Here is a 15,590-nt window from a genome sequence, read left to right on the forward strand (position 1 = left end):
TCTCAGTTTAAGATGTTTTAGGGGATTCGATTAAGTAAGAATTAAATTAATGTATTTAATTGCAGATATTTCAGTACAATTAGGACTAGAAATTTAGAAGGCAGGCACTCCCATAGATTTTTAGGCTCGGTTTTCCTCCTGCAATTGCGGAGAAATTCGGGTGCGAGTGTGTTAGGATTAGCAGTGCACATATACAAACACACTTCCCCAGCCTTTTATCTTTTTTTATGGACTTAAAGTATGTGCACAGCTGTTTGCTTTGCTTAAATGCATTCGAGGTGAGCTTGTCCACTTCCGTGAGGTAGGAAGTTACAATGTGAGAATTTATCCATTATGAGATTGAACGATGCCCTGTTCAGTCAGATCCTTCGCCAGGGTTGAGCAGTGTATCTAAAATAAATTAACCTTGACCACGCAAGGCTTTGGCCTTCTGTACGAATGATGGACAATTTCACATCCACCAAAATCAAGAATCTAGATTTGTGCCAGGAACCGATCCCAGAGACATCTAGGTATCTTCTTTTGTTAGTTTGCTCTCTTCTTTGTACTTTCGTTCATTCCCTAAACAAACACTGAGAGCTGGTTAGGTGGCACACGCTTTGCTGTTGTGGGTGCGGAACAGGATACCAGGGACTGGAGCAGGAGGGGCGTCGTTCCCGTTCAGGTAGCCAGTCTGGCAGTCCTCCTGCACCCTCAGGCCGCCTCACCCATTTGGGGCCATAGCAGTGGCCTCTGCCAAGCATCCCGACTCTAGTCCATGCAGCTCATGTCTTCCCAAAGCCACACTAGGCAGGTATCCTTGGGCTCTGACTCGGTTGTATCTCCCCCTCCAGAACCTTCCAGTGGCTCCCTTTTTCCTAGAGGGAAGGAAAGTTTAGACTTTCCAGACTCATACCTGCTGTCAGCCGGCCCATGCCTGCCCTTCCAGGTGTGACCTCTTATTTGGTGATTATGCCTGGCACTGGGCAGCCATGCCCACATGCACGAAGCGGTCCTGCCTCTGGACCTTGGCTTTTCTTTTGGCCCCCTCTAGCCTTCAGTTTTTATCCCTCAGAATCCTGTTCTTTCAGAACCCAACTACAGTGCCTCCTCCTAATAAAGTTCTGCTCGCTGAGTAATTACTCTGTGCCACACATCGTGGTGCACATTCCATATCTTGTCTTCTTTAGCCTTTAACCGTGACCCCACGAGCCAGGCCTTTTATACCAAGATATAGAAACTCAGTAACCGATGCCTCCCATAATCATCCCAACTAAAAAATGATTGCCCTCCACCCACATCCTTCTGTGGCATTCATACTTGGTACTGGTGATAATTGCATGCTGTCTTATTTTTCCTGCATATTTTACATCCCTGGACACCACATCCTACCGTAAATAAGTTTATGTTCTCAGAGTCTTGCACACAGTGAGGACCATCGAACGTTTATTGAGAAATTTAGTTGGATAAATGCTACAAAGTCAAGTAAAAAAAGGTAGCGATTGCTTTCACCAAGTACCTTTCAGTACAGTGAGTCAAGAAAGGAAAGAAGCATGGCGGGCATTGACCATCCAGGACAGGAGACCCAGGTAACCCATTAAGACAACATTTCTCCCCGCCTACAGTTATATTTCACTTCAGTCATTGATCACCACAGAGTTTGGGAGCCAAGCTACGTAATTAGATGTGTTTTGTTGTAACACATAGGTTTCCGAATTCTGGGTTCTTACGGATTGTTGTAAGCGGAGAAGGTACCAGGGCACATGGCTACACATGCACTTGTGTGTTTTGCTGCTCCTGGAAATACAGGAGCTGAGGCACACCTGTAGACTTGCCACCTCCAACCGCGTCCTCCTTTCGAAGCTAACCCACTCCACGCGCGTGCATATGCTTCTGGGAAGAGTAGGTCCTCAGACACGTAACGTTGGCCTGGCTTCGTGCTCTCTCCCCACCCCCCTCCCTGACACCTGCACCATCCATCCCGGCTTGGCCGCTGATGGAGCTTCCTGTCCTGCTAGTGCAGGCGTGACGTAGGGCCGATGTCAGAACGCCGTGAGGTAATAGCAGTGATCGCTGGAGCCACTCTTCTGTCCCTAATGCATAGAAGTCGATGTGCTCGTTTATTATATATGTGCTGCAAATCGCACCAGCCCCTGAATAGAAGTAATTCATGGTTAATGGGAATCAATTCTACCCAAAAGAATCTCAAATTTGGAGGTGAAGTCTCTCGGGATAATTTTCGGAGTCTTCACTACATTAGGACATTTCATCATTTTCTGTGGCACTCAGTCTGTTCTTGGGCTTTTAGTGAAAAAGCTTCTTTTAGACACATACATTCTATAAGGCAGGGCATCTTTTTTAATATAATGGGTACATTATACTAATGATGCTTTTTAGGACTATCGCTTACCTAATAGCTCATCTTCTGGTATACATAGATATATATTCTTGTAAGGATTCATGAATATATTATATTTCAAGCCAGGTAAACAAAATCACAATTTTGATGTTGGTCATGAGTAAATGCCATGGCTTCTGTGATATGAGTAAATAATTCAGCTATAAGCATCCATGTAGTTTTTAATGACTGCATTTCTAGGTTTGATCAGTGGCCCACATAGAAAAACATGGAATAATTTACAGGCCTGAGTACTCCGGAGCAGAGCCAGACAGGAATCCTCGTTTCTAGGACACCATCCATCAGCGCTTCTCAACTTATGAATGAGCATTTATAGACGGTCTAATGGGGCTTTACAACTTTGAGAATCAGAAAGGTTCTGGATATTCTGAGCCCCAGACATCCCACACAGCTGTAATGCTGCCCAAATGGACATAGTTTAGTGATAATCTCGCACGGAAGAAGCTATAGGCAATTTTTTTTTTTTTACTACACTTACATGCAGAGAGCACATTTTCAAAAAAAGGCGTAGTGAGTTTTAATCTGAGAACCAGAACATCCCTAAGAAATTTCTTCACACAAACTCTCCCAAAGGCATATAGCATTCTGATCGGTGATGGGTGGCGAAGCCTTCTTGTCACCATCGCCATCACCATCGTCTTCACCCACATCTTCCAATACCTATTTGAGTAGCTACCACAACAGCAGGATCCTTCTTCCTACTCATAGGATAAATGTTTCTGAGAACACGCAGGCAGTTTGGGCATTTGTAACTCTCTTTGAGCACTCTCTAAAATAAGGGGTGCATGAGTGGTTCAGTCCGCTAAATATCTGCCTTCGGCTCAGGTCATGATCCTGGGATCCAGAAAAGCCCACTTCGGGCTCCCTGCTCAGCTCCCTGCTTCCTCCTCTCTTGTTTCCCCTGTGTGTGCTCCCTCTCTGTCAAGTAAATAAATTAAATCTTTAGAAAATATATAACATAATAGTCTATTAAAGCTAGATTCACTGGCCCCTGAATGGTGTTCAAATGGCCTTTATTAAACCCTTGGGACTTAGAGGTATCTGAACGCCTCGTGGAAGGGCTTTGAAAGAATTAAAGATACGATGTGCATCCACAAGAGCGATGGGCTGGGGCATCAGCAACCACTTCGGTAACAGTCTCTTTATTTCATTCTTGTGTTTTTTGGCAGAAACCCTATGTGTGCAAAATCCCAGGCTGCACCAAGCGCTACACAGACCCAAGTTCCCTCCGGAAACATGTGAAGACCGTGCATGGCCCAGAGGCTCATGTCACCAAGAAGCAGCGTGGGGACATACATCCTCGGCCCCCCCCACCCCGAGATTCGGGCAGCCATTCACAGTCCAGGTCGCCTGGCCGGCAGACTCAGGGAGCCCTTGGGGAGCAGAAGGACCTCAGCAACACTACCTCAAAGCGGGAAGAATGCCTCCAAGTGAAAGCCGTCAAGGCCGAGAAGCCCATGGTATGTCATTCACTTTCCTTCTGCTGGTCCCCAGGCCATCCTAGGGAATTTTTTTAAAAGTCAGCTAGGGCGGAAGGAGGGATGTGACCACCCAGGTCCTCACTGCACTGGGCTCTCTGATTGAAGAGGTCAGGAGCTCAGAGACCTGGATTTCTTACTTAAAGGTTGATTGGCATAGAGTAACTCTGAACAGAGCATCCAGGTTTGCTAACTGGTCTGCAAAATCAACCGAGAGGCTTACCCTTCGTGGCAGGTTAGAAAGGCATGACTGTCTACATTTTCAGGAGCCCTGTGATATAAATCAGCCATCCCTTTTTTTCTGCAGACGTGTCTTTTGTTTTGTGCTTTGCCCTGGTCACCCTGAGATAAATAAGCCATGGTCCCTGTTCTTTAGGCGTTTACAGTCCGGTGGGATAGGCAGACAGCCAAAAAGCAGACACTTGGAACTCAGTGTGATGGGTCTTTAACACAAGTCTGTGTGAGAGCATTCAAGAGGGGGAGCAAACCCCCAGCACACTTGAGGATGTGACAGGGTGAGGCAGGGGTGGTAGCCCTGAAGTTTAACCCTCAGAGACGGGAAGGTGCAGGTCCTGGCATTGCAGCCGGAGCCTGAGCTGCAGCACGTCCTGGCATTGCAGCATTGCAGCCAGATGCAGCCCTACATCCCAGCAGGTTGTGCAGGAGTCGGAGTAAAAAGGAGTCAGGATTTAAAAAAAAAAAAAAAAAAGGTTATATTTAACTGGTGATGGCAAATGACATGGCACGGCTGATTTAGAGAAAAGCCCACTCCGTGCGCGTGCCAGGCCGGGGATTGGCTGCCTAGACTAGAGACCATTTCTGCAGTGGAACAAGAAGCAAGGAGGTGAAGAACAAGGGAAGCATTTGAAAGGTGTCATCAGGAGAAATCATCCTAGTTTGGTGACTTCTCAGTAGTCACCAGACTGATAATATGGATCATGCTCCTGTGGCAGCTTCTTTCTCACTTCCACTGGTGACTCTTTGTTATGTACGTGCCAGACTAAAAACATCCAAAACTTTAAGAAAGACAACAAGAAAAATGAAAAGAGTAGCAGTCGGAAGAGATCCAGCACGTCTGTCTTAGACAACGTGCGTCACGGAGTCAGCTCCGCGGATGTGCCGGGTTCTGGTCTTCCACTCTGCAAGTGGAGGGAAGTGTACCAGAGAGAAGCCATGTGCTTGGATTTCCAGATGCATGGATGTGGTCAGGCAGACGGATCTGTACTCCGTTTCAGGAAGCTTCTTCTTAAAAGTAGAAAAGTCCAGCAGTTGGACAGACGTCCTGCGGGCTCCTGAGTGATGTCGCCACGCGGCAGTACGTGTGGCCAGGAAGTGATGCACGCATACAACCCCAGGGCTGACCGAGTGGAATCCAATGATTGGGTGAATTTTAATGACTTGCTGAGTTTAAGAGTTTGAGAAAGTGACATTAAGTCTAGCCCCCAATAATACAAGTAAGCTACCCAGATTCATCGTTACGTCCCAGTGCGTAGCTGTATTTTGCTTTTCAAAAGCACCTTAGTCAAAATATAATAAAAATAAAAAGCACCTTAGTCAAAAGTTGATGCATGTGTTATGACTCACCACCATATTTCCAGCGTTAATCAGCTTGTAAGTGCTGTTCCACATACTTTTTGGGGGGGAACCACATATCAGTCTCCTCAAAATCCAACTGTACAACGTGCCGGACATTCAACAATTTATCCTCAAGTGTTTAAGAAGCAAGGAGAATGAATTTGTGGTCTCCTAGATTATGTCATCAAAAGACAATGATTTATGTCCTTGGGACATCCCAAGGACCCAGAGTCTCTTGTACCTTTAAGGTACATCCCTTAGCTCAAGAAAACTTGTCATCTCCTTTCCATTATTTAAAAGGAAAATTGATAGAAATAAGGGCATATGGTTATTTGGCTCAGTGACATCCGAGATGCCCCAAGATGTGAACTATATTATAAAGTAATGAAATCATAGAAATGTGGGCTGGAAGGGTTCATGGAGATTGAGATGAGGCTCCATGTTTCATAGGTAAGGCTAATCAATTAATCAAATTCCCTACGGGGGCTATTTTGTCTGTATATGTCCATGAATCCATGTAAATATAAGCAGATGGCCTCATGGACCTTGACTAATGCGTATGAGATTTTACATTTCTAATATTCTTTCTTTTAAAACGTGTCTTTGATCATCGTGCTATGAATTAAATTCTTTCTTCTTTTTTTTTTTCCTTATTAATTCCACATCTCTTCTGTGTAATGCTCCTAAATGTCTTGTTCTCACTTCCTAAGGACAGTGGGTAATAAGGTGAGGGAATTTCAGCTTCTCTGCCCTTTTTGTTTTGTGTTCATTTTAACATTCAACTTCTATGCATTTGATTTCGCTGTAGTTTTCGTGCTTCTGTGACTATCTTTGGTAGTGAACATTACTCGGCTGTGCTTCGAACATAGAAGCAATGTGTTTTGAACATCCAGCATGTGGAAATGTGCGGTTAGATGGTGGAAGTCATTGTTCTGTTTGTCTAGGTTTTCATAACAAATCACGGACCTGCCGACCAAGCAGATGTTCCCCGAGCCTATTTAATTATCAAATTGACACATGTAAATTCACTCTTGGACCAGACGGGTACCTCTCTTCTTTGAGGACGACCGATCTGGATACATTTGTCGTCAGCAATTTAATCTGTAGTTCAGTGTCTGAGCTCCTCTGAGCAGCCCTCGTCATGAGTGCGTTCGCGCCTCCTCCTGTGCCCCGTGCAAGCGTGAGTCCGCGGTGCGTGCAAACACACACAGAGTCACACGCACACGCCGGTTGCTGACAGTCCCACAGTGAAGGACCTCCAAAGCCCCGCATGCTCTGAGGAGCTGGGGACGGAGCACGTGGCCTGGCCCACCACCGTTGTGCTGAAGCGTAACCCGAGCAAGACTTCACGAGCTCCGCAATCCAATTTGTGTCTCTTACTTTGCTCTGCTTGGTTGCCCAGGACAAACTTAGCGTGTCACGTGATACTCACTTAGAAAAGTGTGCATTTGCTTGGGTGTGTGTACTGTGGTGGCAGAACGAGTGTGACGGGTTCCACCGGGAGCCTTCCGCGTAGAACCCTGGGCGGCCCACCTGGGAGTCTTGTAGCGGAGTCTGTGTGGCTCTCTCGCCCTGGAGGATTTGCTCTTGGGGCTGCCGTCAGGCTCTAGTTTTTAGAGGAACGCTAGAGAAGGCTCTGCGGAGAGATGGAAGGAGCGCTGGGCTGGGAGTCCAGGCTGGTCGTACCACTGACTTCGTTGACTTTGTGACTTGGGGCAGTCGCTGAGCTTCTCTGAACGTCACTTTTCTTATCCCCGCCCAAGGGGTCATACTGTTCTCCAACCGGGACACGGGTGGAAGTTTGGATAGAGTGCAGACTGCTCATGGAGGGCCATTTGATATGGTGCCCCCTGCCCCAGCCCGGAGGACAACCAGCTCTCCGCACCCCCATCATCTCCGGGAGCCTCAGGGGCGGGTGGTCCTTTCCCTGATTGAGAACCGGTGCACTGGGTCCAGTTCCTGACTAGTTGCAGAACTGGCTTGTGTAGGCCACACGGTTGTGGCACTTGGGAAACGTTGCCTGATTCTCCCAGAGAAACGCCAGGGCACTCTAGGGGCAGCGATAAGGCTCCTCCCTGGACTCGGATGGCTGTAGCTTGCAGCCTTTCTTCCGCGCTGGGTACAGCAGAAGCCAGGCGATGGAAGCTTTGCCTCTTACGGCTGCCTTTCCCCCTGCCTGGTCGGGGTCCCTCGGAGCAGGCAGGTGTAGACGGAGGGGGAGAGGTTACAGAGAGCTTGGGGGGCCAGCCCTGAGCAGCTCAGAGAGGGAGCGTGGAGAGCAGGAGAGCAGGAGCGTGTGCCCGGCCACACATCCCCCACGCACGCTGTAGCCAAGCCGAGCGGGCCCACGGGCCAAAGCCACACGGGATGATGGGAACCGCTAATGCTCTCGGAGCCCCTCAGTACCCGTTTCCCACATCTTTCCGTATTGCCTGTGCTCTCTGGGCCTCACGCTAAGTCCCACCACAATCCCGAAGAGAAGTTAGTGGGCCCCACTTTGTAGATAAGGAAACTGAGGTTTCGAGTGACTGAGCGTTTTACCCAAAGGATCAAGTCAAGTGGTGCAAGTGGGGTTGGGCCCGAGGAGCCAGTGGGCAGAGCTGGCACCTGGGGCAGGACTCCGGGGCTGAGGTCGCGCCCATCACCCCCACCCCATTCAGCACGCCCCACTTCCATCTGCCTCCGCTGCACATCCACCCGACATCCCATCAGTCGCTGTGGCCGAGCGAGGCCGCCCCCATTCACCGGCACCCAGTTCCCCTCACTTGACCCCCTGGGCCCCCCGCGGGTCTGGGTCGGCTCCCTGTCCTCCTTCCTTCCCGGTGACAGCTCTTTCGTTTGCTCTCGACCCCAGCAGACATCTCAGCCAAGCCCTGGTGGTGAGTCTTCATGCAGCAGCCAACAGTCCCCCATCAGCAACTATTCCAACAGTGGGCTCGAGCTTCCTCTGACCGACGGAGGTGGCGTGGGAGACCTCGGGACCATCGACGAAACCCCAATCATGGACTCGACCATTTCCACCGCAACCACCGCCCTCGCCTTGCAAGCCAGGAGGAACCCGGCAGGGGCCAAATGGATGGAGCACGTGAAACTAGAAAGGCTCAAACAAGTAAATGGAATGCTTCCACGACTGAACCCCGTTCTTCCCCCCAAAGCCCCTGCAGTCTCTCCTCTCATAGGAAACGGTGAGTCCCGTGCCCACCTCCTGCCCGCTCTGGCCTTCCTGCCCTGCCCCGTGCCCCCGAACCGCTAAGACGGACCAGGCTTGCTGTGGGCCGCTGTGTCCTCCGGTCCTAAAATGATGCTGTCACCGTACACGTCGGTGTTGCCTTTGTGGGGACGCCGTTGTTTAGAAGCAGGTAGTAAGGGGAGAGCCCTGGCACGGAGGGTGGGGCGCAGCGTGCCAACGCCGCGTGTAACTCGTGTTCCGAGGATGCGCTTGTAACTGTGGGGCCGTGGTGCAGAAGTCCCCCCTCCCCACGTGGACATTGGGGGTCGGCACTGCCGTCTGCTTTCTGGTCTACACCTGGGAGGTCAGCAGCCACTTTGGCTGATGTTTTCCCAGTTCAAGGAAGGCCAAGCAGCCTCTCGCATTGGCAGCCCCACATCGGGTTTCCTTCTGGGATCACCCTGAGTACCACCTGGAGCACATGTAAGGGTGAAGCTCCCCACCCACCAACCCGGGCGTGCTCCACTCTCACAGGGTGTCGGAGGAAGGCCTCGGGGAGACAGGACACTCCTGGAACGCCTCTGGCCTTGTCCTTGCCTGTCCAGGAGCGCCGTGTCCGTCCCGGGCCTCCTCCCGATGCCCTGGCCCTGCGCCCGAGAAGGAGCTTTAGTGATGCAGGCTGCTCGGACTATTTCGTTTAAGCCAGGAGGTCTGCAAACGTCCCCGCCGCCTCGTAACTGAAGGTTCTAGGTGCGCAGCCGCATCCACTCTGTCACCGTGACCCGGGGCCCTTGGGTGGCTGGGGCAGACGCCGCGTGGCCCAGGGGACACCGGCCCTGACTTCCCGCAGGCCCTGGGCACGGCCCCTTGTGCGTCCTCCCCAAACGATCGCCCGTCTCCCCCCTTCTCTGCAGGCACTCAGCCCAGCACCAGCTGCAGTTTGGGCGGGCCCATGACCCTCCTCCCGAACAGGAGCGACCTCTCCGGGGTGGACATCACCATGCTGAACATGCTCAACCGGAGGGACAGCAGCGCCAGCACCATCAGCTCCGCCTACCTGAGCAGCCGCCGCTCCTCGGGCATCTCCCCCTGCTTTTCCAGCCGCCGGTCCAGCGAGGCGTCCCAGGCCGAGGGCCGGCCCCAGAACGTGAGCGTGGCCGACTCCTACGACCCCATCTCCACCGACGCGTCGCGCAGGTCCAGCGAGGCGAGCCAGGGCGACGGGCTGCCCAGCCTGCTCAGCCTCACGCCGGCGCAGCAGTACCGCCTGAAGGCCAAGTACGCGGCGGCCACGGGCGGGCCGCCCCCCACCCCGCTGCCCAACATGGAGAGGATGAGCCTCAAGACCAGGATGGCCCTGCTCGGGGACGCCCGGGAGCCCGCGGGGGCCCTGCCGCCCGTGCCCCCTCCGCGGCGGTGCAGCGACGGCGGCGCCCACGGCTACGGCCGCCGCCCCCTGCTGCCCCTGGACGCGCTGGGCAACGGCGTGCGCAGGGCCAGCGACCCGGTGCGGACGGCGTCCGACGGCCTCTCCCTGCCCCGCGTGCAGCGCTTCAGCAGCCTTCACAGCTTCAACCCGCCCGGGCCGCCTCCCACCCTGGAGAAGCGGCACCTGGTGCTTCAGAATTACACGCGGCCCGATGGCGGCCAGCCCCGCCACTTCCCGCCGTCCCCCTGTCCGCCGAGCATCACCGAGAACGTCACCCTGGAGGCCCTGACCATGGACGCCGACGTGAGCCTCACCGATGAGGACTTCCTGCCCGACGACGTGGTGCAGTATCTGAATTCCCAGAACCCGGCTGGGTACGAGCAGCCCTTCCAGAGCGCCGTCGCCGAGGACAGCAAAGCGCCCCACGGGCCCGGCGACTTCGACGGCCCGGGGCTGCCGGACGGCCACGCGGGCCACGTGGGCCACCCGGGCCCCGCCGGCCAGCCGTACCGCCCGCTGGAGCAGCCGTGCCCCGAAGCCAGCAAAGCCGACCTGCCCATTCAGTGGAACGAAGTGAGCTCCGGCAGCGCCGACCTGTGCTCCTCCAAGCTCAAGTGTGGCCAGCGGCCGGCGGCGCAGCAGGCCCGGGCCTTCGGCTTCTACGGCAACGTGGGCGCCCCCCCGCAGCCTGCCTTGCGGAGCGGGCCCGGCCCCGCCGGCGCCTATGCCCCCCTGGCCGAGCCCGGCCCGGCCTACGGCGGCCCCGAGCCCTTGGCGGGCCACAGTGCTGGAGCGGGCAGCCCCGGAGACGCTTTCCATGAACAGCCCTGCAAGGCCCCGCAGTTCGGGAGCTGCCTGGGCAGGCAGCCTGGCGCCCCCGGCCCCCTCGACGGCGGCTGCGCTGCGGCGGCGAAGCTCAAGAGCAGCACGGGGCCCGGGGGCCAGCCCGACTTTGGCCTGCCGCCGGTGCCCGGCGAGTCAGCGGGCGGCACCGGGAGCGGCCTGGCCACCCAAGACCTGGCAGGACAGGGGTACCTGGCCCATCCGCTGCTCCACGACGGCGTGCCCCACCAAGGGGCGGGCCGCACAGGCCAGCAGATGCTAGGGCAGGTTAGCGCTACCTCACACGTCAACGTCTATCTGGGGCCGGAGGGCGGCCTGCCAGGGCCACCGTGCGTCAGCGGCCAGCCCGCCGGCTTGGCGGCCACCCGGGGCTACCAGCCGTGTGCAGCCTACGGGGGCGGCAGGCGCCAGGCTGTGCCGAGGAGCAGCCTCGCTCTGCAGCAGGCACAGCTCGGTGACCCAAGTCTGACCTGCAGGGTGAACGGCATCAAGGTGGAGATGCAGGGGCAGCCCCATCAGCTCTGTTCGAACACGCAGAGTTACTCTGGTCAGTTCTATGACCAAACCGTTGGCTTCAGTCAGCAAGACATGAAAACTGGTTCATTCTCCATTTCAGAAGCCAGCTGCCTGCTACAGGGGGCCAGCGCCGAGAACTCTGAATTACTTTCCCCAGGTGCTAACCAGGTGACGAGCACGGTTGACAGCCTCGACAGCCATGACCTGGAAGGGGTGCAGATCGATTTTGATGCCATCATAGATGACGGGGACCACGCCAGCCTGATGTCAGGAGCCCTGAGTCCCAGTATCATCCAGAACCTCTCCCATAGCTCCTCCCGCCTCACGACACCCCGCGCGTCCCTCCCACTGCCCGCGCTGTCCGTGAGCACCACCAACATGGCCATCGGGGACATGAGCTCCCTGCTGACCTCCCTGGCGGAAGAAAGCAAGTTCCTTGCAGTGATGCAGTAGACGTTAGGGGAAAGGCTGCCAACCAACGTGAAACTTTAGGGGTTTAAACAAAGATTAAACGGACTCAGTTTTTTGCCGGTTTGTTTTTTGTTTTTCATTTTTGTTTTTTTGTTTTTTGTTTTTTTTTTTTTAGTTCTGTATGTATTTTAGCAATCTCATCTCACCTGACTGGGATGTGTTTCAAGTATCTTCCTTTTATGGAAAAGGACTCTGAACAACCCTAAAGTATTCTAGGGAGAAACTGTCTTCCATTTCAGTTTTGAATCAGTATTGTTACACTCGAACCATCCTCTTTTTTTTTTTTTTTTGTAACTGTAAGCCCACTCCCCACCCCCTTTTTAGTAAACCAGTGTAAATGTGTGATGTGCATGTTCTTCTTTTCGAAGAGAGGTCAAACGAGAGGATTTGACATGTTTCTCTGTTACTCCAAGGAAACAGGAGTTGGTGTGCTTTTGACCAAGGGGTTGCGCTTCCAGCTTTTTAAATTTCCCTTTACGTGTTTCTTTTTGTTCTTTGTTTTCTTCGGTGTTTGTGTTTGTTTTTGTTTTTGTTTTAATTCCCACATTGGGCACAAGAATCAGAATATGGATAGTGAGTTTAAGAATCCTTCGTGGGTGTGCCGTAGCAGACATAACCGATTGTTGACGCACTCCCCACCCCAGTTCAGGTTAGGGCATGCTTTCGATGGTGGCACGCAAGCAGGAATTTGGGGCTCTGGCGGATGAACACTAGTTTGCTCACGGTTGGGGTTTAGAATTCCTCCTGTCCGTCGGTGCACTCGGGGCAGGTCCGTCTATGTGCTCATTTCTCAGTTATCCACCTTGCTTCTCCTCCCCGTGTCTCCACGACCGTTCCGTGTCGCTCTGTGCTCCGGGGGCAGAGAGGGGCAGGGTGGTGGGTCTGCTACTTCCATCTATTCTGGCAAGACAAGAAGTTAGGTAGATTGTAGAGTGAAGCTACTGCGTAGAAATAGTTTGGGGAACATTTGTGGGTTTGCTGTATGTGTTGATTATAGTTCCATCTCTTTACCCATTATCCTAGATAACTGAGAATTGATTATATATAGTTCTAAGTATAGAGGTATTTAAACGACCCCACAGCCGACTATTTCATTAACATATATTAATTCCACTATAGTGAAGGAGCATTTCTATTCTAAGTGCCCTATTTTGAGGGATTTATAAAACTTCGTTGTAAAAGAAAAAGCTCACATACAATGACGTTTGGAATAAATCGCTTTAACCGTTGTTAGTATTTGAGAGCGCTAGGAGGATGGTGAGTAGCTGTGTGGATGCGTGCTCTTACACCCCGTCTATGAAACGACGCATCCATTTAAGAGGTTAAATGTTCTATGCAGTTGGTCCTTAATGTGGACTTCATGTATCCTTCTGTTTTGGATTAAAACATTTAAAGACTAAAAAGTGCAGCTACTTGCCATGTGCAGCCGATACACATAAAAGACATACTATGTGTGTACAGAGTACATGGATTATCCAGCATTTTACACTTAAAAATATGTAAACTATTAAAAATAAAATATTAACACCTCAGACTACCTGCTCTTTTGTGTCCCATTGACCCCGGAAGTGGGATTTAATCCAAAGTGATTGACGAGTCAGTCGTGTGGCTTTTTCCCTTTCTTCCTGCCATTTAAATTAGTAATAGACGAAGTCAAGTAAAGTAAAGCATTAGATAATAGGAAATAAGGTTAGAATCAGCCCATTTTTCTCACACTCATGATCTCTCATTTGGACCAAGAATCTAAGCATGGAGGTAAATTTAAATTTGCCCTTTGGGACTTTGTGGCTAAGAAGGTTGGGTTTGCTTTCAGGTGTCCCTGAAATCGTTGGAGGGGCGCTGAGGCTGCTGCCTCCACCCCTCCCCTACCCCCACATCCAGCACCTGCCTTGACGTCCAAGGATGCGTCTGCTTGGGAACAGAGCCCAGAAGCAAGAGACGGCTCCCGATCGGAGCTGGGTGGAGTTGAGTCTACTTCCAACAGAACAGAGCCAGGCTTTTTCTGAGTTCCTCAAACGGGTAGTGACCCGGTCACAAAATCAGTGGTCCCTTCCCTGAAGCTCCTTTTTCTGCAAACGTCAGAATCTCTACGCCCGGATGTCATCTTCCATGCTGTTGTGGTTTGGCCCGACCCTGTCCTCCTCCGTTTCAAAGCTTGGGACCTGGGCCTTCTCCAGCCTCCTGGGTGAGGACAGCGGCCCTCCTCCCTCAGAGTCCATCCCGGGGCAAAAGTGCCGGATGTGACCTGCATTTCTCCGTTGCCATGAGTTCCTGCCTCGTCTGCCCTTCATGGAAGGACGGCCGGCAGCTGGGTGAGGACTCTTGTCATCCCATGCCTCTGCTTTGCCCTGTGGTTCCAGATGATTCTCTTGTGTTGCTCCCTTTCTTCACCGTTTCATACTTGGTTTCCTTCCTCTCGCCTTTAGATTTGCAGAGAGACTCCTACTTCAGCACAGTCTTTGTGTCTCTCTATGGAAATCTCAGAAAGATGGAGAAGGGGGAGAGGGAGAAAGGAAGTATACGTTTATACTTTTCCAGGAGTGCCAGGCAGTGTCCTGACAGTTAGTGGAAGGAGGGTCTGCTGGGCCACTTAGAAGCCCTCCGTCTGCTTGCACACGTGCCATTCTCCTCGGGCAGGACTGCCCCACAGCTCCCAGCCTTCTCTCCCCCGTGTCAGGGAGACAGCAGCAACTCACTAGTGTCACATCCTACCTTTCAGTGCAGGCTCGTACATGGTACTCCTCTTGAACATCCATGTTAACCATGTTTTTGATTTGTTAAGCCATTCACTTTGTCTTCCTTTCTAAAGAGCTGATGAGACTGCCCCGGCTCCTCCTACGTTGGCTCGTCCTCTTGAGCCACAGAGTTGTGATTCTTGCGATGTATGTGCCTTATTTTATGTTAATCTTGTTGATGCGAGGGACCAGTCGGTGATGCCCGGTCGGAGCTCGAGGCGGCATGCTCCCCGGCCGGCCAAGCGCACACGATGGTAGCAGAGTCTGAGCTGTCTTGTAACCTGGTTTCCCGTGTTGTTTTGAACTGATGGAGGATGTTCTCTCTGACAAGTTAATGTTGTGTATCCTGCCAACGTGTAAAATAAAATGCAAGTTCATTTTTTTCACCTTTTTTAGATTTTTAAAAAAATAAAATGTGTAATCCTTTTTTAAAAGAAACACATGTAAATACATTTAAGTATTGTAGGCATAGTGTTCAGATGTGGCCGGCCCTGGGCCTTCTCGGATCAGCCTGCAGCCGTGCGACGCCCCCCTGCCCACCTCATGCCCAGGGCCGCAGTCCTGCCACACGAGGACTCTACTTTTGCTTTTCAGAACCACCTAGTCCTTTTGTAACAAAAAGAAAGAACGATGTTTCTTACAATGTCAATAAAAAAACGCTTTGTACTGAAATGGTTATGGGGTTGTTTATTTGATCCGTAGCTGAACGGAACCATGCTTCCTCAGGAAAAATCCAGAGCTTGCGTTTGGACTCAGACACCCCGCCCCTGCCCCCCTACAAACTGAGTGCACTTCTGCCCTGAGACTCAGATTCCTCATCCCCACGACTGAGCATCTAAGACGCTGGTGTCCTCCACTAGTGGTGACGTCAGGGCATGTCCCTGGGAGACACACCAGTTGTAACCATCATTGTTTTTCTTAATTTTATCACATTGCCAAACTCCAGAGAGGGAGTACGAAAGTGGTTCAATGTCTT

The 15,590-nt window shown here is 52.2% G+C and overlaps 1 protein-coding gene across 2 annotated transcripts in view; it reads left to right on the forward strand.

Annotated features, from left to right (window-relative positions):
* The window catches only part of GLI3 (GLI family zinc finger 3), a 269,486-nt gene extending 254,206 nt beyond the window's left edge, over positions 1–15,280 (forward strand). The window contains exons 13-15 of one of the 2 annotated variants that reach the window (XM_055301317.1): positions 3,568–3,858; positions 8,306–8,636; positions 9,535–15,280. In XM_055301317.1, the coding sequence (XP_055157292.1) occupies positions 3,568–3,858; positions 8,306–8,636; positions 9,535–11,861 (2,949 nt within the window). In that variant the 3' untranslated portion in view covers positions 11,862–15,280. The remainder of the gene's footprint in view (positions 1–3,567; positions 3,859–8,305; positions 8,637–9,534) is intronic. The other variant, XM_055301318.1, reaches the window with a different exon arrangement.
* The last annotated feature ends 310 nt before the right edge of the window (positions 15,281–15,590 follow it).

The sequence above is a fragment of the Nyctereutes procyonoides genome, unplaced genomic scaffold (assembly GCF_905146905.1).
Source record: "Nyctereutes procyonoides isolate TBG_1078 unplaced genomic scaffold, NYPRO_anot_genome, whole genome shotgun sequence".
Taxonomy (NCBI): domain Eukaryota; kingdom Metazoa; phylum Chordata; class Mammalia; order Carnivora; family Canidae; genus Nyctereutes; species Nyctereutes procyonoides.